Genomic DNA, 25326 nt, shown 5'->3' on the forward strand with positions numbered 1-25326 from the left:
TCGGAATTCAACAAGTTTTAAAGATTCTATCAAAATTTCAAGACGATCGGATAAAAATTGACCGAGGAATCTGCGCCATCGGATTGAATACGCGGTCGTTCGCTACTCATATGCGCCATGCCGCCATTTTGTTATTGATTTCAGTGAAAAAGTTCAAAAATTTTCCTGGAACTATAAATAGTAAATCCCTCAAACTCAAACCGCACCAAGTACTTTGATTTTCTTTAAAAAAAATTCCAAAAATAGGTGTGATTTTAGACCTACCAATCTGTACTCCCCCTCCTTCCCACCCGTGGAGCAGCTTCGTGCAAACACTACCGCTTCCGATCATCGGCAAGGCCTTAGTTGTTATAACACAACGAACGACATGGGAGATTAGGAGCTGTGCGTGTATCCATGGACCGTCCTCGTAGGCGCGCCCGTGCAAGTTGGTTACGTAAACGTGCAAAAAAGTACTTGACGAATACGTGGAGTGCATATGTATGGGATGTCCGGGTAAAATTCGCATAGCGAAACATCATACATCATTTTTCACACTCACACGACTGCCTTGTTTCACAGTACTTACACACCCTTACTCCATGGCGTCCAGTGTATCTGGAAATGTTCTTCGAAAGTCCTGCAAATTGTCTTTGAATTTTTCTTGTATCCTGAAAATATTCTATTTTCAATGTCCTGGAAACGTCTTTAAATTTTTTTACTGGACACTACGCACATCCTTACACCCTTACACCTTTCAACTATTGCACATATCTTCTTACTTTAGCAATTACGTACGCACGTTCTGCTTCACCTGTTCCTCTACAAACTGTTTAATAATGCGCGGATCGAGCTGGATAGAAACATGACCTTGAACCTCATTTCTCTAACATTCCTTAGTGGCCTACCTACGTCTGTAATAATAATTATAATCTCTCGATGCCATATTCGGAGTGCTCTTGCGAAACCATCGAGATGCAACGTTTTCGTATAATACGTGAATTCTCAAAATTTTCGACCTCAAGTATTCTCCCCGCATGCACATTTTGTTTCGAAACTCCTTAGCTGATTTTTTCCGTGCTTCTCTCTTTTACGCAATACGCGTAAATTTTAAGCTGCGGTTCTCTCGAATTCGGAGAATTAGCGAGAGTATAATTATATGCAATTTCTTTATCCAGGATCTAGCAAAAAAAAGACTGTAATTTTTATTAATAAACGTAGTGTCGTCCGATTGAATAATTTATAATTTATCCCTGTAGCAAACTGAATATTATGGTATGGACACTAGGGAGTCTACGATAAGTAGCCAGATGAAATTATACTAGATAAAACGAAAATCTTGATAATAATACCGACGACGAATTTATATCTACTTAGTACAGACACTATACCAGTTGAGAAAACTGTTCACGCTGAAGTCATTGATTTCTTTGTTTGCTCACTCGCCATTATATTTGCATTGTGAATCGCGAAAATCATGCCTTGAGTGCTTATTTTTTTAATACTACATCGTGCGTCGTCGAAAGTTTTTACCTGTAGTGGTGTTCACTTAACCACACATGGTTACGTGCGTTATTTTCGTGTGCGAAATAATTATTATGGCGTGTGGAATTAACCAACGAACACATGCAAAAGTTTGAATAATGTTTCCGGTCGGTTTGTCTATTACGCAACGTGGTTTGAGATATAAAACGCGTATTACTGAAATTCCCAGTTTTTGTCCTTCGTGTAAATTATAATGAGTTTGAAGTTGGTAACGTTAGCGTAACGATGCAGGTTTATGGAAAAAATTGTTTTTTGTAACTTATAGGATTGTTTGAAATTTAGTAAACCGTAATGGAGCAGGACATCCTCATACTTTGAAAACCTAACTTCTTCAAATTCGTTCTAAGAACAAAATTGCAAAGTAACGATTTCTTGTTTCATAATTTTCCGTTACTTTTTAACGTTATCAACTTCAACCTTGTAAATTGTATAGGTATGATAATTCGAATCCAACAAAGAATTATTTTAAACAACCGACCGAACGTCAGATTCATTGGCAGATGATGAGTGGAAAATGGATCAAAAGTAATCCAATCACAGAATGCCAGTTAAGAAAAGAAGTTCACTGTTTCGAAAATTTAGAACGACTTTGAACGAGTTCAGTTTCGAAAAAAACTGAATGTACGCTTTACTTCTTAAAATATGTATATATTACTCAATTCCAAACAATTATCCTATAGTTGCGAAATAATGATTTTTTCTGAATATGAATGCAGCGTATCCAATAAATAAATACGGTGTGAATACTCGAATGACGTCGATAATTGAGATTGCGCAGCTACTCACGTAGCGAAGAGTACATTACGATTTCTTACACCCAACTCCTTGCAACCATAAGTAGCAAATTCATGAGGGGCATTGCATGACATCTCGATAAAAATTTTACGTCGATGTCTCATATTAGCTATATCTTTTTTTTTTGTACGAATGTACATGACAAAAAACGCAATCGCAATGTTTATCGATCCAGTTTCTCTGAAGTATAATTTAAAAAGTTTAAAAAAAAACCAACTTTCTAAAACCTGAAAAAATCTAGAAGAATCTCATATAATATAACAAAATTTTTGAGACCTATTAAAAGATTCCCTGTAACTTTCTAAACAGACCTTTTTTCGGCCCATATTATAATGAGGTTTTATATTCATTTTTATGCCAAAAACGCTATTGAATAACAATACATTTTTTTTACTTATTCTTCTTATTTGTCTTTGGAAGTTATGAAATCTCCGTCTTCTAATCGGTGTCAAAAATTTGATTATATTTTATAAGATTTTTCAGAATTTAACCGAGATTTCAAAAACTCGAGGTCTTTTTTCCGAAGTTTTTGAATGTATAGTTCACATACACTGGGTCAATAAATTCTGAAAACAATTGCGATTGCGTTTTCCGTCATACAACTGCATAAAAAAAATTATAAACCCAATCTGAGACATCGCCGTAGAATCATGATCGAGATATGTATGTATATGTATGTATAGAATGTCCCACAAATTAGAGTACGTTGGAATTATACGTGTGAAAACGAATAACAATGCGTGTACAATAAAACCTGAATACGTAATATCAATGCTGGTGAGCCTCTCGAGTTTTACGAACGGAACCGTTTACGCCTGTTTACAGGCAACTCTGGTTACACGGATGCGATTCCAAATAATGATAATAGTAAGCACAACGATGCAAGTATCTTTATTTAATTCACCGAGCCATTTCTCACCAATTCACACCATTTAAGGCTGCGACATATAATGCCCTACAAGCGTGAGGTTATAAATTGACCATTTTTTTTGCAGGTTATGGGGAGGCAGCAGTACATCGTTCGGCCCATGGTGATGGACAGCGGGGGCGTTGGAGTCACGGGCGATAATGGCGTGCAGGTTGCCGGTAGCAGCGGCGTCATAAGCGAGACGGCCCTTGCTCATGCACCAACCCTCACAGAGTCTAACCTCCGAGAACGCGGAATCCCCTTGCACCAAGCCATCAGACAGGTATGATCCGTGGAAATCCTTACACGCTTGTTAATCCTTTCGGTCGGACATTTTTCGACTTGATATTTTGGCCTGAATTTTTGTTACTCGGAGATTTCTGGGATCGCTGATCACGATTCTGAAGTCAGCATTTGTGAATAATTTTTTAATCCAAGATGGCGGATCCAATATGGCGTACGCGAAATTGATAAAAAGTGTCAAGATTCGATGATCGTGGCCGATACTTGTTACGTTAATATTTTAAGTGATTATGGGGCGTGTATCCCCAACCAAAAGTGAGTTTTGGTGAGAATATTGAACACTTCGCGATGAGATAAAAATCTGAAAAAAATCTATGATATCCAAGTTGATAGAATAATTCGTTTTAAATAATAATATTGCCAAAAAGTTGTTAGTAAATTAAACAAAAATTTATGCAACAAATTCATTGATTTTTCTGAATACCTATCAGTTTTCGGTGATTTTGAAAAACCCGTTAGCAAGAATTTGAAAATTTTTGAAGAATAGATCAAACGTCCTGAATTTTTGGCTTTCGCAAATGGTTATACACTGAAGAAGCTTTCGAGGCATGGAACAAGTAGTCTCATAAATAGTAGTGGATTAGAAAACCAATGAATTCGTTCGTTTTATATGAAATTAACAAAATTTCAGTGCAGATTTGTTATAAAAATTTTAGTTTAAACAATTTATTAACAACTTTTTAGCATTATTACCATTCGAAACGAATTACCTTATCAACTTCTGGTTATCTTTGATTTTTCTCAGATTTTTATTTCATCACGAAACATGCAATATTCTCACCGAGACTCACCTTTGGTTGAGAATATAGGTCCCATAACACTTCAATAGTCATACGAAGTAACGAAGATCATTTGAAGTTGTAAATAAACTGCGATTGGACTAGGACATGGAAATTTTTTAGGTGGAACGCTGAGCATCCTACTGTGACTGAAAGGATTAATATACCACCAACTATCGCTCTGGGAGCCAGTCATATTTCATGGTCGATTTCACATATATTAGGAGAACTAACCTGCAGGTTGTAAATTCAATGTATTTCCAGTTATGTCGAAACCTCGTTACCGCAGATAAGCCTACATGTATGCGCATTGCGAAACTTTAGCACACAGTTATACCTCTACCTATCGCCTCAACGACAAAAATTAACGATCTTTATGACTTTGTTACAGCTTACTGAATTTCAGATAATCCCAAGGTTTAAAATTAACGATTTTTTTTCCCATAGCAATGCATCGTTATCCTCATAGATTGCTGCGACCAAACTATCTAGCCAGGAGGTGTGATTACCATGAAATTCGAAGTAACTTCAAAAAGTTTAGGCTGATCGAATGTTCAGGAATCGTGTATAATCAATTGTTCGTAGGAGTAACATTTTCTCATACAGCAGGTACGGACGATTATTTGGCAGACCGTTAGACCGTTTCGTTTCACAAAATTAGATTTGTAACACAGTCGGTCATTACTTTTTGTACGTCCAAGGATGAGTTAGCGCAACGTTGTCAATGTTACGTCACGTTGGCGGTAAGTCGAAAGAGTGACTTGTCAAATTGGACGTGGCCCTGTGACCTATACTATAGTTAACTCTCAATCCAAATCTATACGTCGAATCATTGGCCGGTCAATAGCGGTTTTATTAACATTTTCTCTTTTTGTTCTCACATTGGGAAGGATTAGAGAACCGCTACATTAAAAATTGGCAATTTGCAGAAGTAATGTAGCTGGTTATTATTTGTAGAGTATAGGTTGTATTATACCTACTCTGATTAATGTCTGAAACCCATAAGTGTGAATCTTACCAACACATTTTTCACGCGCGTTAAATGCATGCTTGTCAATTTTTCAAACTAAAGCAATTTTTACTTTGAAATATATGAGTGGGATTTTTACTAGCTGTTCTCCGACATTGTATATTTGCTAGTAAAAATCGGTTCGCAGGTTTGTTGAATTGGATTCAGTTTTTAGCTTTGAAACACAACCTTCAATTGAATTATGAATGCTGGAATGGTTCAATGATCAGATACTGTGTCGCCGTCCACCATTGTTTGATTTTCACATACAGTTTTAGAATCAACGCACGAATTAATCGTGATCAATAGATTCGCAAAATTGTATAACATGAGATTAACGCCTGCGAGCGTTATAGCTTGTAAACTATCGAATGAATAGTGTTTTTGTTGTCAGCCGTCAATGAGAGACAACGCATCCTCACCTCATCACCTCGTATGATCGTCTTGGAATTTTTAAATTAACAACATATTTACTACATTACATATAATACAAGTTCAAATTAAGAGATTTGCTTTTGCTTACCCCTTATATAATGTGTTTAGAAATAACTATCTCAATGGAATCAACGAACCGCGTATAACGATGTTTACCACAAAAACAGCTTGCGATAATGGCTCAAGTGATCGTAAGGTTTAATTCTTTTGAATTCCATCCTATCGTAGTTTTTTCATAACAAAATATCATTTCATATTCTGTGGACCGAAAGTTTTATTTCACAAAATGTTCACTTTATACTTACATATTAAAAACATTACATGTATTTACTATCATCTCGATGTTGTTAAAGCCTGTACGAAGGTGTATGCGGGTAGCAAGGTGCGGTAAGTTTATCCTGACTTAAGCACTATAGCGGTAAACGAATGGTTTTCACATATGATCTACTCACATACCCCGCATTTATACGTTTGCAAACAAAGTGCAGGAGGGTCCACACCGTAGGTATATCGACAAATGCTATATACATATTTACAGGTGCATACATATTGAAAATGGTTGTGTATGAAAACCAGGAACATGTCTTATAGGGGTTAGTTAATAGCCTCATATCAGTAAACACCTCCCACATATCTTATAAATTATAGAGCCATCATTATTACACATTCGTCAGATTGGGTTCTACATACCTGTATGGGATACCCGAAAGTTAAACACAGTTAACGGACCACTTTTTTAATCCATTCACTTGCTACCGTTGTTTCGAGCAGGAAATTAAGTGTAATATACTATAAGATATAAATGGGATAAAATTTAGGATGTAATACATTCACCCTTCTTGCGAATTGAAAAAACAATAATTAACAATCATCGGTTGTAATTATGATTCCTAATTTATTCTTTCGTCTGTGCAGTTCGAGGGCTGGTGGTCGTCGTTGACGTGTGTCGCGGCCGGTAGTTCACCCCGCTTTGTAGTGGACGGACAGGCGCCTTTGCGGCAATGCCTTCATCCAGAAGCCTGCAACAAGGACCTCGACCTTCCCCCGCACTACACCGTCTTCCATGACCTGCGCAAGGAGTTTGCCACTTGTTACTCATCCCAGGAAGACCTTGCAGCCCTCAGCATACAGGACATGCTACAATGTATCCTTTCGTTTCTCGTCCTAAGCATCGCGCAACTATGAACAGGAAGTTCAAACCTGATCTGAATTTTGGAAGCGAGGGGACAATAAAGAAAAACCTAAATTACAGAAGTATACAGACCTATCTTGGTTCACAATGAGAAAAATTTCATTTTGTTATAGTTGGCACACAGAAAATTACAGTAAACTGTAAATCGGCAAAGTATAACGTTTGAATATTTTTCAACTGATGGAAAATCACGTACACAAGTAACCATGTACATACATATACTAAATTTTTTCGAAATTGAACAACGATCTGTTTGCTTAGCTTGTTACATTTTTTTCCTGCAAATAAAATGACAGGTAACTTTTTTATTGCATCAACATCAAATTGAGTCAACAGGCAAAAGAATATGTACGGTACAAGTGATAATATCAACAAAAAAAAAATATTAAGGTTTAAGATTTTTCGGCTACAGCTACGAAACAAATTTTCATTTTCATAGTCAGAACCATATTTTTCGTTTTCACTAAAAAATGAAAATAGTTAAGGACTGTGTACTTATAGCCGTAACTAGAAATTCTTCTCAGTGTACAAATATTCGAGAAACATGCATTTTCTGCCACAGTACGGTAATATATCGTTCGTTCGTCGCATATGTGCTTCCAGTAAGTCGTATATCGCGTACACGGTGCATGCGCCCCTCTCCTCTCTTTTTCTCTTTGCCACTCATACCTTCGAGGCTCGAATTACTCGCTGCAGTGGCATAGAAACCAACTCGGCATTTCTGGATTAATTCTAGGACTTAAGAACGCGTCCATTTTATTACAACGCGCTTCGGCAGACACAATTATTGTTCATCAGTGAAACGAACATAATAATAGCTGTGCTAAAATTTCAAGAAATGAAACGAATCGCCACTGATCTCGTAGAGGTATTATGTATGCATACGAAACACGGTTTGTCTGTCAGGTATAATTGCAACGATCGCAAGGGTTCTTGGGGAGTTTAAAATTATCAATATCATGCTGAAAACATTGACTACCAATCTTCGTACACTCGAACGATTAGTAGCAAATCCGATGTAGTCAAATTCGAATTCATTTTCGACATGACGTCACTTGTCCGTGACTACGTCGAACGGAGAAAGTGTACATATCCATATAGTGTACATACAACACATGAAGTTCGTTCGGCGTCTTCAACCCTGCCAAGTTACACGCAGGTAGTCGCCGATGAATGAATGGCAAACAGCCGCGCTGGAATTCTCTGGTGTCAGATGAATATCCTGCATAGCCAAAGAGTAAGGGAAGCTGGTAATGCTGCAGTCTGTGCAGTACATGCACCTACCTCAGACCTGCGTGAAATCTTACACTAGTCCAGGGCTGCCCCCGGCGCTCTAGTCGTCACGTTGGTCGTCTTATACTTAAGTAACTAACGGTGGGATGCGCATGCGCATTTTGCCCCCGGCCCCTGACCGAGTCCAAACCGAGTCCCCGAGGTGCCCCGTTGCCCCGAGCATAAGCGGCGAGCTTGACGGCTTGCTTGTTCGTTTCAACGTGTTGTACTTACCACGACGACGACGACGGGAACGTTGAGGAACCAGATTGCCAACATCTGTAGAACCGCGGCATTTCTTTATTCTCTCAGCGATACGTACCCTGAGATCGGAACTTGTTTTGTTTTTTTTTATTTATTTATTTTTTTTTATTTACTTTTTCGATCATAACAAACAAGCGCACGCGCGCCGACGGAGGAAGAAAAAACGGAAGAACGGCAAACGGGGGGAAGGAAGAAAATTATACCTCAAGATACGTCGGAAGTCTAATTCTTGTATTCGAGATTCGACAACAAGTTATATTCATACCCATATTTAATAACGTTCGTCTGCCATCTGGAATTTTACGTAAGTTGCAAATATTACTTATATATAGGTACTAGAATTTCCTCAACCGTATAACTTGTATGGATATATTTATGTGCGACGTATCTTTCGCAGAGATCCACGTATTATGCTCTTTTCGTGTTTTACCCTGATTGTTTGAACGTGATTGGAAGTTTGATTAGTAAGAAAATAATTTAATATCCAAATTAGTATGTCTTTGATAAAAAGGAGCTAAATCAGATTCTCCAGAAAAGTGGGAGAAGAAATTTTGCGTAGTCAAGCACAAACACCGCATACTTTATACATATTGTAAAAATTACTAAAGTGGCATTGTAACATTTCGAACTGCGTGATAAATTTGCTTGTTTCTCTTTTTAGCTTTGTTCTACAAGTTCGATTCATTTCCCTTAATTTTCCCATACTTGTCGCTTGAATGGCAAAATTTTTCTTCTGGATAAAATGTCGTTATTCTCGGTTCGATCGATGGTAGAAATTATTATAATAAAACAAGAAAGATACACGTGGCAATTGGAATTATCGTTTATCCGACACAGTTTTCGACCATTAGCGCATGCGTCTGTATTTTTACATTTACGTCTGACTTACAAATAATATACCTACTAACATTACCGCGGGTCCGGAAGGATCTAAGCGAAAAGCTTGCCGAGTGTGATATTATTGGGGGGGCTAATCATGATCTCGTACGGCTTCGCGCTACCGGCGATACGGGTTATTTTTGACACACATCGGAACGGTACCACCTGTATCATCAGTTCATGCATCTGTCACCCACCTGTAACTCGCCATTGATATGTACTGTTAAGAAGCGATTAACTCGCAGCGATTCGTATCTTATAGGACTGTTGGTAGATTTTATATTTTGTATGAAACATCGTAGGGTTATCAATCATTCTATACTGTCGTATATTCCTTATAATATTGTGAAATAAAATTTGTATCGATCTTTGGATCGCAGAAGTTTGAAGTAGCCTGGATTTTCATCTTGAGTAGTGCAATGATAATAAACGTGCATTACAAACATGTTCACAAACTCGAGGTCAGTTCGGTGTAGCGAATAATCTGAATATACAAGTGCCTATAGATAATATATATTAGTAAACTTAAAGTATCGATGGGCCGGATTATATACACGGGGAAGATAAACAAACTGTATGATCTGCAACTTTCGATTTGATGCTCCAAAAGATTGTCCATAATGGCGTCGTTTTAGTGCCATTGTTCGTTTATCTGTCTTCAGATAAGATTTTATTTGATTTCTTTGATTGCAATTAATCCCAGTAGGTATGTATACATAAGGTAATTCGAAACAGTTGTCGCGATTATAATTGAATTTCACTCAATCTTGAGGTGACTTGTAACAGCGCCGAGTTATAAACGTTGAAACGATTCGAACTGCACTTTTCAAATCTCCAGTTTCGCAGGCACCAAGAGAAACGAACACTCCGCGATGCAGGGAATATGCGAACGATCGAATATTGCGGCGGGATGCAATGAATATTATTTACAGTAGCGTAGACGGAGGAAAATGAGGGAAAATAATTAAGCAAAAGCGACCGGCTTGTTGTTCCCTTGGACAAGCAATGCCGATTGGCCACTCTTATCAGCGTTCACGGATTAAAGGTCACCCCCGTGAAGATATTGGTATACTTAATGGCTTAGCGACCGTAGCGACGATACCGCGTAGTTTAGCCCGCAACTCCGTTGCACTCGTTCTCCATTGCCTGGCTAAGTTTTGTAAATGAATTTTCATTCCTGTAACAAAAGTGCACGATATGTCTAGTAGATTGTTGAAAATAGTATAATCGTGCGGTATTTCAGTTTGTCGTTTGTTTCGCTGTAGATATAGACGTTTCTTTCTTTTAACTCAATATTTTTCGACAACGCTGTTTTGCCTTGATCTGCAACGCTGCACTTGGAGTTTACGTATAAGAGATAATCGTGAGACGCCAGGTAAGCATTATTTTACACCAACTATGTGTTTCGAACGTATCTACCGATATACGCGCTTCGCGCGGGCATGAATGTCTACAGTAGAACCTCTCCTCGTCTATCTTTGTATATATTTTTAAATTTTCCGATTTCCTCAAAAGTTTCATCCTAATAACTTGAGATCCGCTGTCGAATAACTTACGTGAAACTCGGGTGAAAAGTATGAAGGGTTCTATCGTACATTTCACCTTCGATAACGGATCTATAACATTATTATAACGCTAATGCAACTGACGCGGTCGCAGAACCGTCCGTCTTATACATATACATCAACATATGCATGTGTTTACTTGGAAACAATAATGGAAGGTCTAGCGTAAGCTCCAAAGTACGAACCGCAATAAAAATGAGGTGGAGTGGGAGACGATTGAAGTTTGAGGTGTAATAGTCGGCGAAATTACTTGGAATTCCAAAGTATTCGTTACGAATGGGGGGGGGGGGGGGGGGTATTGAATTCCATTAATTGCAAATGCTGTACGTTATCAGGGTACGTTTCATTGCAATTGACGAAGGCATGACCTCGTCAAAATAATGTAGAAATCGCATAACACGACGAAGTGACGAAACTTGATGCCTGCAGTTTCTTAACAGGATTCCACAATTTTAATTATTCAAATTCTTCGGCATTGGGTGTTCCGCATGAAAATTAATTTTCTGTAAATTTTACCAGCAGCGAAAAATAATCATACATTCAATTTTATTTCCGCGACTCAACATGCAGAAGAGCAAGTGAATCTTCTTTCTACTCGTCACCTCCGGTTCCAACGCTAGCTTCGGATTTCCGTCGTCTCTTCGAAACGTTAGCAAATTCTTAACACTAGTACAAGTACCGTTTTCCTAGAGTAGGTAAAATTTTTGTCCTTTGTACTGTTGTCAGGTATACCGTACCGTACCGTACCATAACTTACCCTGCGCACAGCACAGTATGTATCAGGTATGCACCTAAAGCAAAGCATTCTTAACGCTGGTACTTACTTTCTGCAATAAATGAATGTCCATAGGCGTAGAGCACGTTGCTTGTTAACGATTCCTTATCGATTCAGGTTATATGTACGTAGGTATATTTCCACTGCACCAGCAGTTTGAGAAGTAGTCGAATAGGTCCGAACTTTTCCAATTCTAACGGACTTTACGCTACCCTATTATACAAACCGTAATCCTTAAACCTGGGGATGTTGTACGCATGTACATCAATTATAAACAGGTATGCGTAGGTTAGTTATCTGTAGTATAGACTTACTCGTTAAGTACGGAGCCCGAAAGATAATGCTCGACGAACTGCACCGACCGACAATAATAAATGCACAAGATATCTCGTGCCTGTAGTTACAAGCGTATACATCCATACATATCTGCAATCCCTGAGTGCCGCGAGCAGCAACAGCTGATTTTACCTGTGGCCCGCATATAAATCCCTCTCTTTTGGACTGTTACTGTGGACATTTTTTTCTACCTGACCCTACAGACAGAGAGCCGCTTATGCGGGCCCCGGGTTAATAAATAAGCTGCTCTTACTCGCATTCATAGTTTTTGCCTCATGGTTTACCTGGAAACGAATGGCCTTGGGCGTATGTATGTACCAAACATCATGACGATGTTCGATTTTCGTCTTTGCAAAAACTAAATGCACTTTCGTATATCGACACGAGAGCTCGCTGTCTGTGAAGTTAGTAACGTTAACGCAAAGCGACATCAGGGAATAAATCGATATTCTGCAATTTTTATAACGGTTTTGAAGGAGTATGGCTTTCCAAAATAAGAGTGTAATGTTTTGTTTATCATGGTTTACTAAATTGCGGACATTGCTAAAGGTGTGAAGTGACGATTTTTCCAAAACATGCATCGTTGCAGTAACGTTGCTAACTTCAAACTCATGATAATATAATCTGTTCGAATAATACGCGATGCAGACTATAATTAGTTATTTTTGCGCAAATTATGTACCCCTGAACAATACCACGTTAAATGCAGGTAATTTTAATATTTCGCGTATGCGCTTACTTGCATTATACTTAGAATTCTAGTTCAATACTTATGTGCCGTACTGTGTATACGATACGACTCGACCGAATCGGCACTTCAGCCTTGAAGGTATGTTAGGTAGGTATTACAATTCGAGCTCGAACGTAGCGAAATGTGAGACAACGAATACAGCGGTATATACCGACATACATACTTATGTACATACACAGATACAGCATAGTGCATACACAGGTTCGGTACGTATGTATAACGTTGACGAAAATCATATTTCCTTAACAATTTTAACCCCAGACTTTGGCCTGACACCGGACACGGAGAATGATTACCATGTGAAGGAGGTTCAAGATATGGTGACTATCATTCAGAGGATGATTAAAGATGGTAAGACACAGACTAAGGAGCGAAATGAAAACGAAAACAAAAACAAAAACAAGAAAAAAAAAACAGCAACGAGTTTAGAGGCCAATCCGACAGCAACGAATTTAGAGGACATTTCGACAGCGACGATAACTGTTTATTACCAGATATGGACACACGTTTTCAGCCGTACGTCACACCGGATGTTGTCTTCTGGAAGAACTAATCGTTATATTCATTAAATTTTTATTAAATCTGTAATGATGAGTTTGGGGAACGGGAGAGGTTTTAAGTCATTCAAAAGTCACGTAAGTGTAAGGGATGGCGGGGGCTGTTTTCTTGCTAACATCATCCTTATACGGGGTGGAGGGGATTCAGGATGAACGGACCATTGAGTTCCAAGCCGAAGTTGAGAAAAGAGGAAAAAAGAACGTTGAGAAAAATCGCTAGTAACGTTCTCTGAATCAATGATAGTGAATTCATTCGAATGAAATACTTATACGTAAGAGAAGTCAAACTGAGCAAATTCGAAACCTACAAACTGAGATATTGGCGATTTTAAAGAAGCCTTTATAATTAGAACATTCGGAATGATAAAACTTGGGTGTATTTTTTCTCTTTTTCCAACTTTTGATTCAGACGGTTGATCCTTTTTGGGGGTGCCCTGATCGATTTCGACGTTGACGTTTATATCTCCAAATATCCAAATCGATATATTCCAAACGCAAAAAAAGGCTTAATAGGCCAATTTTATACACAATTCTGAACAAAAACACTCGAATACATTTTCATTTGACGCAGAAATAAAGAAATGGCATGAATTCTACGAATTTACTATTACGATTTCTTAGAATCCGTGCCATTTCTTTACTTCTGCGTCAAATGAAAGTGTGTTGGAGTGTTTTTGTTCGGAATTCCGTATAGAATAGGGCTGCGAAGCCCTTTAACCATTTTGAGATAGACTTTGATATTCGGAGATATATACGTCAATATGACGTCAACTTTGAAATCGGCCAGGGCACCCTTTCAGCGAAATATTTTTTCCCACCCTGTTTATCGTGACATTAATTGTGCAGTGATCCAGCCAAGTATTCCTAATGGACACATTTTTCGCCATGTAAAATGCTCGAAACCTTATCTATAATGTACATACATACATGCACGCATACATTTGTAATATTATGATATCCGCGCTCACATGACAACCGTCGGAATTGTCGTATATTGGAGCATATCAGACACTCATAACTGTGCAGGGTTCCGAATACATTTATTACGTGTTTATCTTGGATACAATGTCTCCACTCCCGCCTCAAATAGGTACGTCAATGCGCGTATGTGTATGTAACAAAACACATGCGGATGGAAATATTCAACAGGTGCCGGAGCTATAGGGAGGATGCATGATGCATCATGTACACATATAACACTCTGCAATCTGTCAGTAAACGGAGATATTATTCTGTTTGAATGAAATTTCACGTCTTGTTTTATACTTTACAAATACCAATAACCGTCTCAGAGCTCATGCTACGAACTCCGACCTACGAACCGTCAATTACGAGAAAAATGATGAGGTTGTGTTGAGTTGATCTGTTTTGACCCATTTGAGGTTAGATTGCGCCAAATTATATTCGTATTTCCTAACAAATTTTCTTCAGCGATTTTATTGCAGACTTTATTAAGCTTTATTGTTCTCACGTTTCAGGTCACACATTTCTGAATCCTGAAGTGGTCAATCTTGTCCTGGAACCAGGCATATGGTGAGTCTTTGGAATTTTCAAACCTCTAAAAGTGTACCTCTAGTATTCTTCACCCACTAAAAGCTAAAAAATAATCCTACCGCTATTGCAGTTCAAAAGACGAAGAGGTGGATAATAATTGTGTTGTGAGAGCACGCGGCTTACCTTGGCAGTCCTCGGATCAGGACATTGCCAAATTCTTCAGAGGGCTTAATGTTGCCAAGTGAGTACACAAATACCTTGCGATATATTTTTCTAAGGTAACAAGGATACTGTCCGATGTTACATGCTCAAACTTTGATCAAACTTGAACCAACTCGATATTTGAAAGCATTCCGAATTTATGCATCTAAAAAGATTAGTATGTAAATAATGGATTTGATAAAGAGTATTTAATTTTTTCAGTCACTCAACCATGAGTAAACTGATTTTAATCGAGCGAGTTCTTTTTGTTGAAAACTATCAGAGTTTCTCGTTCCATACAAAACCTTGTAACTGACCAATTAATCCTGGCATGATCAAAATTGAAGCACATGACTTGAGATACATTCTTTATATGTAATGATTCACATGATTCAACACTTTTCAAATAATCTATTCGATTTCTATTACCAAGCATCATTGGAGGTAAAATGAAGGTATTTATAACTAGGTGTTGTATAAAGTTTGAATTTAATCATTTAGATACAGTTTCATATCTGGATAAATTTAGATCTCATTTATAGGATATTCATTTGCGCGTGTTTTGAGAATATTGAATCGAAAGCTGAAGGCGTATCAATTATCATGAACATCCATAATTCCCGATATATTGGCTGCTTCACGTGGGCGTGTAGGAGTTAAATTCGTCGTTAATAAAATATACTGACCTTCTCTTGCAATAGAAACATATCTTAATTATTCCATAGAAAACTCGCAGTTTTTTAATGTAAGAAGTGCCATTCTGATTTGAACAATTGTCCAAAAATATCAGTAATTCCTATGTTTAAACAAAATTGATTTGTGAGGTGCTATTCTTTTATGCATAAAACTTTATGTAACTTCTCTGTTATTGAAAAGAGTTCGGAGTGGACTTATAAATGTAAAAAATTTTGCTATGTTTCTTACATCACTCCCACTCGTGTCAAAACCATCCAGTTTTGCTACCAGCAAAAAAAGTCATTGTTTGACTTGGAAGGTGTTACACCAAGATTTTTTTCCTTGATTTTGTCCTCGCTCGCATTTTTCTGATACAATTTTTTATTTTTTTTGGGATGTCGCATGGTAACAGTAGGACAGTAAACATACGTTGGCCTCGGTGGGTCTATGTCCGCAGCATCATCGACTGATAGGAGTTATCTCGGGTCACAGATCATACTTATGAGTTAAAGCGATGTGTTCCCTACTTAGCTTTAACTGTCATTTTAGAACTGCCATATGGAATATGCAACAAATTTTTCTCTGCCAAGTTTTGACCCTAATTGCTCAGTTCATTTCCTTTGTGTTCAGCCTGCTTACGTGTTTCTCAAACTAGAACAAGCTTGTTGGGTGTACACTCTTTATTTTCTAGATATTATAATGTGTTTCTTTTTTGTATAATGTCGTGTATATTCTCCAGTGACGAAGGAATAATTTAACTTTTTGTTGATTATGTAATATGCTTAAATTCTTATTATTTTTGCAATTTGTCTGATTTTTCGCTTTGCAGAGGCGGTGTTGCCCTGTGTTTGAGCGCACAGGGTAGGCGTAACGGGGAGGCATTGGTGCGCCTAGTAAGCAAGGAGCACAGAGACATGGCGCTCAAAAGGCACAAACACCACATTGGGGCCAGATATATTGAGGTATACAAGGCTTCGGGTGAAGACTTTGTTGGTGTGGCAGGTGGTGCTAGCGGTGAAGCACACGCATTTCTTTCACGCGGAGCCCAAGTTATAGTTAGAATGAGAGGGCTGCCCTATGATTGTACAGCCAAGCAAGTTGTGAGTCATCCAAACATATTACGAAAGTCAATTGAAATTCGTTTTAGTTAACAAAATGACGATTAGAACTTGGATATATTTACTTTCAGTTGGAGTTTTTCCTAGCTGGCGAAAATTCGTGTCAGGTACTAGACGGTGAGGAAGGTGTGCTATTTGTGAAAAAACCTGATGGAAGGGCGACTGGCGATGCATTTGTACTTTTTGCCAAAGAAGAAGATGCCTCGAAGGCTCTCAGTAAACATCGGGATCTGATCGGTAGCCGATATATCGAACTCTTTCGAAGCACGACAGCCGAGGTTCAACAGGTACATACTCTTAAACTAAATTAATCTTAGGTTACTAATAATTAAGTAGCGACTTGGTAGCATGGTGTATATTATTTGTTACATACAGTACGAATTAATGCAATTATTGGTATTAGTGGCATGTAATGGAAATGGAACAAGGTACGGACTAACTTACATACTACATACTGCTTGATTTTAAGGAACATCTTTTCCTAAGTGGGAGAGAAATAGAATGTTTTAAATGGTCTCTAAATTGGTATTTTCTGATTATTTGTTTCTAGGTACTGAATAGATCAATGGATCCAAAGACGTACGAGGCCCCAGCACCACTATTGGCGACAATTCCACAAGTCCCTCTTCTTCCGCAACACATAATCACCTCTGGAACACGTAAAGATTGCGTGCGTCTGCGTGGTCTCCCATACGAAGCACAAGTTGAACATATATTGGAATTTTTGGGTGAACATGCAAAGAACATAGTCTTCCAAGGAGTTCACATGGTTTACAACTCTCAGGTAAGCAGACACTCTTTGCCTATCTTTCAATATGAAGCCCGTTCTGACCAAACTAACAGATGCCGTTCATGCGATATATGAAAGCATTGAAGGAAAAAAGGCCACTTTACGAAAACATACGCAGGCAAGTGCTTATTAGCAAAGTAATCAAAGCCTGGTTTCTTCTGATTACGTCTCTAATCGAACATGAGCGAGTCAACCAGTTTAACAATCAACCAGACACTCATCAAATCTATGAACAATTATGTTGATAATATCATTGTTGTCTTGATACCCAGGGCCAGCCATCGGGCGAGGCTTTCATCCAGATGGACAGCGAAAGTTCTGCTTATGCCTGCGCATCGCAGCGTCACCATCGTTATATGATATTTGGCAAGAAGCAACGTTACATCGAAGTATTTCAGTGCAGTGGCGAAGACATGAATCTGGTATTGACAGGCGCTGTCGCACCACCACCTGCCAAAGCTCTACTATCTCCCGGTACGTTGACGACACATAGTCCTGCAACCCTGGCCCATCCTCCTCCTCCATCGACGGTGGCCCTGCCGAATCACCACCAGCAAACTCCCCTGTGGGATATACATGCCTTGGTCCAAGCTCAGGCTCAGGCCCAAGCTCAGGCCCAAGCGCAGGCTCAAGCTCAAGCTCAGGCTCAGGCTCAGGCTCAGGCTCAAGCTCAGGCGCAAGTTCAAGTCCAAGCGATGAGAAATCAAGATTTATGGTTAATGGCTCTTGCCTCAAACCCACCTCCCAACTCATCGTCATCTCCCGCCTCTCCGACGTCGGCGGTAGCTAGTAAGGCATTGGCGCTACCGCCACCACCACAATCCCAAATCTCCGCTTATAACATGGCCCCGCCGACATTGCACGCCCAACCTCCCCCGGCTCCGTTCTTACTGTTCAACATGCAACCCCGTTACCCAATACTGCGAGCTCCACCCCAAGCACTGTTACCTCCGTTGGTACACACTAGCCAGTTAAATCCGGCAGCTTTCATGGGTCTGAAACGCTCCTGGGAAAACGCTTTTCCAGCCGAGAGTGCCAGCAATCACGCAAAACGAGCTTGGCAATCTCCGGCAACGTTTCAAAATCCGCAGCAAGCGGCTGCTGCCTCAGGGCTGGCCTATCCCGCTCAATTCTATCCACAAATGTAATGAATACCAACCTCGACAGGCAGCTCCTGCGATCAGCTAACGGAATGAGTACTTCCTATGGTTTCAGTTGTGGTAGGTTACGTATTTAATTAGCAATCCCGAGTACGGAAATGGCTAGAGAACAAGGAAATATTGTAAATTGCCGGAACGTAGGATGTACAAGTAGCGAATTTCCGGGTAACTGTAGCAAATATTCCGCAAAAAAATCATTCGTCTGGTGCAAACGGACGTGGCTAAAATTTTCAGCAACGTATTATTTATGCGATATTTTTTATACAATAATTATACACATATAGCCGAGATAATTCTTAGAAATGTAGCAGTTCTCACTAGGCACAGAGAGAGCTCGTGGAAAGTTTAGATATTTTTCTATATCTTTGTATCAGTACCTGCAGTTCAAAAGAGCCTAAGTGTAGGTAGGGATGGTAGCCGCTACTCATAATATTCCATAACGCGGACAAGGCTTACGGCAAATTGAATTGAATCGGTTTAATTGATATGCGTGTGTGTGGGTGTATATATATATATACATACACACACACACACACATATAAATATACAAGTAAATTTATTCTAAAATATATTATAAGGTTATGATTGCGTAGAGGTATGGGTATTGGGATCATGTATTGCATATGCTCGCCTAGAGATGCAATTTCCGTACATCATCACTTATATTTGATAACTTTTACCCTTTTGGGAATACTTAAGTTAAATGACGCTCAGCAGATATTTAGGCGGGAGCAGTAAGACAATTCTCATTCCTATAACATATATATAGATTCACGGACAATTGGGACACATTTAACTGGACTTATCAATGACAATAATTATTTGTTACGCGTGTCCTATTTTTGATATATACATGTATATTAATTATTGCTGATATATTGCCTGCTCGGGCAGACATATAATATAGAAATACTAGGGACCATTCATATAATATGCTGATAGGTGTACAATATTTATCGTTGTACAGATTGACCAACGACATTCCAATGGAAATCTTAAACTTTTTTTAAATATTTTTTTTTCAATTTTCCTTTTACCATTGCCAGCACCTAAGTGCCTTTTTCATAGGTGATAGAAAGTACTTACGTAATGTTAGGATCTATCAGATCAGAGCTATTGTTGATGATGATTATTATATTTGTACCTTCGAAGAGATAGATTGTAGGAAACTATTAACTCTAGGTAGGCACCATGATTCGCTCTCAAATCAAGATTTAATAATGTCTTGTAATATGTATATAGATGTAGTAACAATATTATTATTTCAAGTATAGTATGATGCGGTGGTTTGTGACAGCCCTTCGAATCAAATCTTTGTACAAATTCGACCTTTCAACAACATTTAACAAAAGTTCAAGTTCCGAATTGGTATAAGCGAGCCTTAATAAACACCGAACGTGGTCTGCAATATTCTCATCTCGTTCATTTCTATAAAGTTGCAAGTAAAATAAGTGATAATCAGACTTTTGACATTCTTCCATGCGGACCTATTTTCTACATATTATTATGATTAGGTGTTAGGAATAGTTATTCCATCCAATATAATGTAATAATTCTTAATCTTAGCATAGCCCTTTTTTCATTCTACGAGACTGTTTTATTCTCACAAGTTTTTTGCACCTTCGATTCTCCATTGTACCATTGAATTAGTCTCATTCGAACGTTAATTTTGGATTCCGATATGATTCTACAACTCCTATGCGAGAGTTCTATTCTGAACAGTTCCAAATAGGATCAACTGGGATAAACTGATAGATAGGCACTGCAATTTTTTGTCATATATCCAGCAATTGTGGTAAGAGAAAAGTGGTGTTAATAGAAACACAGTGGCAATATAAACTGTTGACAATTCTAATCCAGATTGTTCATTTTAAGCTTTTTACGATCAATGCTTTGTTCTTAGTCGCAGGTAGGGGCCGCAGGTAACTTCCAATGACCCCCCTCCCTCCCCCTGTTCCTTATTCCCTCTCAGCCAATATTCAGCACTTTTTTCATCGAGATCTTGTACTTAACTCGGTGTTGGGAAATCCAATTTCTTCCACTTTCCCCATTGATTGATAATTAATAACCAATGTTAGAGATATTTTGCAGCTGTTATGCACTCAGAATTGTTACATTTTTTTTCTTAGAGAGTTGTATAAATTTTATATGAGCAGCCTTTTGCTAAAACTATAAAAAATGATTACCCCGATATCATTATAATTTTTTTGCTCATGCATATGATCATGTTTAACTTGCATGACCGAAAAATATGTAATCCCTGGCGTTGCAGCAAGTTACACTGGTATTTTATTTTATTTATTTCTCTACAGCTCGTTTTTTATTAACAATGAGACTTATAAAATAATCATTTGCATATGGCGTCACACATCAGTACATGCTGATATACATTTACTGTATCATGTATGTATTTATTTTTTTATTTTCCGGCAGTTTCAGCAGATCTATGGTATATTGACTTTTATGCAAATTTTGTTACTTATATACTTCCAAAATTTTTATTTATTTTTCATAAATCCTTGGAGTCATGGTAGTTGTTAAATTTTACGTTAAGTAGTGTGAACAGAGTTTTGTTTGCCGAGCAACGTTCGTCATAAACATCTTGCTTCTGATGGAAAAATACGACATTTATTTTCTAAAAGTTTAATAGACAACAAGTAGTGTTTGTAAATATTTTTTGTGCTAATCTAATCAAGAAACAATTTACAGGGTATCGAGATATTTATTACGACGTTCACGGCATAGTGCGAGAATCAAGTATATGCCAATTGTTCGCTGAATATCTTTCGTCGGCAAGGAAATACTTGTTCCTCCCGCTTGAATAGTATAAACAACATAAATCTAACGATAACGGCTATAATTCAAGGTAGAACAAGACTACTTGGGTATGACATGTGTAGCAAGTGAATGTAAATTTATTCTCTCTGTTATCAACCCAGTTATGTTACATATTTTATTACATGCATACAGTCGTCGGTTCTATCTTGCATTGCCTAAGAGTGCCTCTTGAAAATTCTGACAACAACTTGACGACATGGTATGGGCAAATTTTTTCGCAAATGCTGCATCAGCAGATACTCAAGTGTAGCGTACATTACATCACTAATCTCATAGTTGCAACGATTATCGTTTCAATTGAAAGGTTCGCGAGTCGAAAGACAAATACTTGAATATATATCACGTGGTTGTCAACATCTCGATACAGAAATAACAATCAATGTATCGAGAAATTACCAAAGTAGAATACTGCGTACTTTATGTTGCTGCAAAAGAATGACAAAGCTTGCATTTGATATTTATCGGGTAACCGTCTTCCATCAATTCCTGATGTGCCAGAATTTTCGAGAGAGATGTACACACTACATTGCATTATAATGTTGGCTTTCGCTGGATTCACAAACAATCATGGGCAGAGACAATTATTTTCTATTATCCCTGTACTAACCGATGCTATACATATTGGACCGTGACTTGTGCTGGATGTGTTGTTTGGTGTTCTGGATGGCTAACCTGGTGACTGATAGTTATGTGTATCGTTAATTATTATATTGCATATAGTTATCTGCATTAATTATTATCACTATATAGCACTTGATGTCTTATGAATATCGAGCGGTATTAAACGCTCCGGTATTGGGCCATATAGGACATATTTTAGAGGGTTTCTTTCCGATCTTTTTTTTTTCTATCCACCTTATTTCCTGTTTAGTTTTCTCTCTTCCAAATCGTGTAAATCCTTGATTACATTTATTCAACAAATAATTAATTTATGATCCCAAGTTATCAATAGGTAATGTCAGTCGTTGATTTATATGATCGTTTTTTTCACATTACGCCCACTACGATTCGGAATACAAAACAACGCGACTATGGTCACTTTGAAGAGAACTGATGTTTGAAGATACTGCAAAGTCTTGTATTCATTTTTCAGTATGTTTATTTCATCCTTCATCTTTGGAAAAGGATGTAATATACATTAACGCGAATTACATTTTGAATGCTACATATGTTCAAGCAAATTTAACGATTAGTAAAACTGCAGTTGATGGACAAATCTCATTGAGGCATGGAATTCGGTATTTCACTTACAATTAGAACCTGTAGCAAGTTTAGCCATCTCCTTTTTCCGATACTTCAACCATTTATTCGAATGACACGAGTCTTGACATAGGATTGGAAAACGTGCCAATGAACTCACACTAAGACAGGAATAGATCTTATTAAATTATACATCGATATTCGCGACTGTTGAATGGATATATTATTCAATTAAGTTGCAGCGTGTATTTACGAGCTCTTTGTATCTCTTCATCCCTTAACAACCTTTTCCCTTTTCCATCTCCACCGAACTCATTCGTTCTCAAAAATTTGTTGAAACTAAACGGTTTCAGCAGTAGATAACTTACAGAATTTACTTACATGCTTCTGCCTTTTTTTTGAACTAGCGAAAGCTAACACACATGGTTAAGTGATTGGCATAAAGATAAAATTTATCAATTCAATAATGGAGCATTTTACACCAATTCTAGCAATACTGGGACTTAGGACTATTTATCGCTGTATACTCTCTGTATGTCGATCATTATATTAATATTAATAATCATGTTATTAATAAATGTACTCGTGTCTCGTGGATATATACGCTTGTTGGGTTGGTGGACTTTTACCTTGATACCTTATTCATTGCTCGTACTTTTTGTTCAATCTTTCTCACAAGGCATTTTTCAGTTTTTTTTTTTTTTTTTTTATCCTTCCATTTTCTATATTTAAATTTCATAGATTTACTTAGATACTGTTGAACTTTTTATTCCCATTTGGGTATACTTGTGCACGCATGTACATACCTTACATACCGGCATACAAGTGCCAGTGCATTTCTTGTATGTATCGTATGTCAGTATATTAATTGCATTTTTTTTTTTGCAAGGTAGATTGCTTGTGAAAACGATGCTGAACTCATACAACGGGTGATTAATAAATAACGTCGGGATAAAATCTTGGATATTCAACTCTAAGTGTAGGAATAACATCAGTTTTTATCGATCGCCGATCTCCCCTCACTTGTGTAAGATTATGCATGTACATAACGGCTGAACTTTATTGGAAGAAATAGAAAAATATTATGTGAAACGCTCCAGTAAAAATTATGTAAGATTCGTGCTTCTTCCCTGAAGAGCCTTTGCGCAATTCACGTACGGTTCCTGAAAAAAAAATTGAGGGTATGTTATCAAACAAGAGCATCTTCAGACAGTGTAATCACTGCTTACTGCATAAATAGATAAACTGGAACTTACTAGCGTCAAGCCATTACAGTAAGCAGTGATGCGCTGCTAAGTCTCACTCGGCTAAAAAGTAACGGTGAATCTTCAAATTTATTATTTGCTTCGAAAAGAAAGCTGCTGCATCTGCAACTTTTATGATGATATACAAATAAGTATCAGTATATCGTAATAGATTCACCTTGCAAAAGAAATATGGTTAATATAAGACACTATGCACATGTATAAGTCAGATGAAAATGTATTAATCGAAACTTTTTTTTTACCCTCAGTGTTCTCAGAGTAAACCAGTAGTGTGAAAGAATAACTTTTACTTTATATAGGGGGGACATTTTTGGAGTGAGCAACTCGTGGCAACATGAGATTCTCTAAGTCGCCAACCTTGAGAGGTCTTCCCTTTATAACAATGCATTTTATATGCATACTGTCTTACAAAAAGTACGATCATCACATTCCTGTTCCGTTATTTACGATACTTCACTGGATTCGCAGGTATTAGTAGGTACCAATTGAGGTCAATTTTACACATGTTGCAGCCTCTATTCTCTTTTAAACTGTCAAATTTTCTGTTCGTATTCTCTGAAGTGTACGTTTAGTTAACAAAAAACCATTTGGTGCCATAGATATTCCGTTGACATTTTCCATGGTATAATGTTCACTATGTGATTTTGGCTTCATCATGAGTATTTGTTAGTTTTCTGTTACATTCCAGAACTGAATTATACAACGATCAATGTTAGCTAATTACCGCTACAAATCTCATAGTTAAACCTAATGAAAACTTAAGTAACAAAGAATGCCTAAGCCTAATCATATTTTCAAATATAACTATGATCACATTCAGTTCTTATTATTATCTTGCCGACACTCAATTACGATTTTCTTCTTTCGACGGCGCAGTGAAAATTTAAATAAAATGAGGTCAATTGATGAGAATTCGCAAAAATTCTGTATATTAGTATTCACTTATGAAGTGCAATATTGGTGTCCACTGAATGTATAAAAAATTGTGAACTATATAACTTGCGTATCTAGTGAAGGTGTCACTTTCTTATAGGACTGTAATCACACCATATTTGGTGAGAATAATTACTACCTAATTATTGAAATATTTCAGAAACCAACGACCAAACTTCGTTCAACTGATGTTCTTTGATTTCATTATCACTATGACAGAAAATTTTATTTGATCTATTCGTTCTGGACAATTCAGAGTGTAATTGTGTCTACATGGTAAATCTCTACGCTAGGATATATTATAGTTTT

The 25326-nt window shown here is 37.6% G+C and overlaps 1 protein-coding gene across 7 annotated transcripts in view; it reads left to right on the top strand.

The window, feature by feature from the left end:
* LOC124178885 (RNA-binding protein fusilli) overlaps window positions 1-25326 on the top strand; it is a 39623-nt gene that overhangs the window by 8501 nt on the left and 5796 nt on the right. For 3 of the 7 annotated variants that reach the window (XR_006869913.1, XM_046562657.1, XM_046562661.1), the window contains exons 2-10: window positions 3315-3509; window positions 6668-6896; window positions 13048-13137; window positions 14822-14876; window positions 14968-15078; window positions 16543-16813; window positions 16903-17118; window positions 17382-17615; window positions 17894-18095. Coding sequence is in view for 6 of the 7 variants with exons in the window: in XM_046562657.1 (XP_046418613.1) it covers window positions 3315-3509; window positions 6668-6896; window positions 13048-13137; window positions 14822-14876; window positions 14968-15078; window positions 16543-16813; window positions 16903-17118; window positions 17382-17615; window positions 17894-18095 (1603 nt within the window). In the remaining variant the exon portion in view is untranslated. Of the gene's footprint in view, window positions 1-350; window positions 496-3144; window positions 3187-3314; window positions 3510-6667; window positions 6897-13047; window positions 13138-14821; window positions 14877-14967; window positions 15079-16542; window positions 16814-16902; window positions 17119-17381; window positions 17616-17893; window positions 23421-25326 lie in introns of those variants that run through there. The other 4 variants (XM_046562656.1, XM_046562655.1, XM_046562659.1 and 1 more) reach the window with 3 other exon arrangements.

Source organism: Neodiprion fabricii, chromosome 3, assembly GCF_021155785.1.
Source record: "Neodiprion fabricii isolate iyNeoFabr1 chromosome 3, iyNeoFabr1.1, whole genome shotgun sequence".
Taxonomy (NCBI): domain Eukaryota; kingdom Metazoa; phylum Arthropoda; class Insecta; order Hymenoptera; family Diprionidae; genus Neodiprion; species Neodiprion fabricii.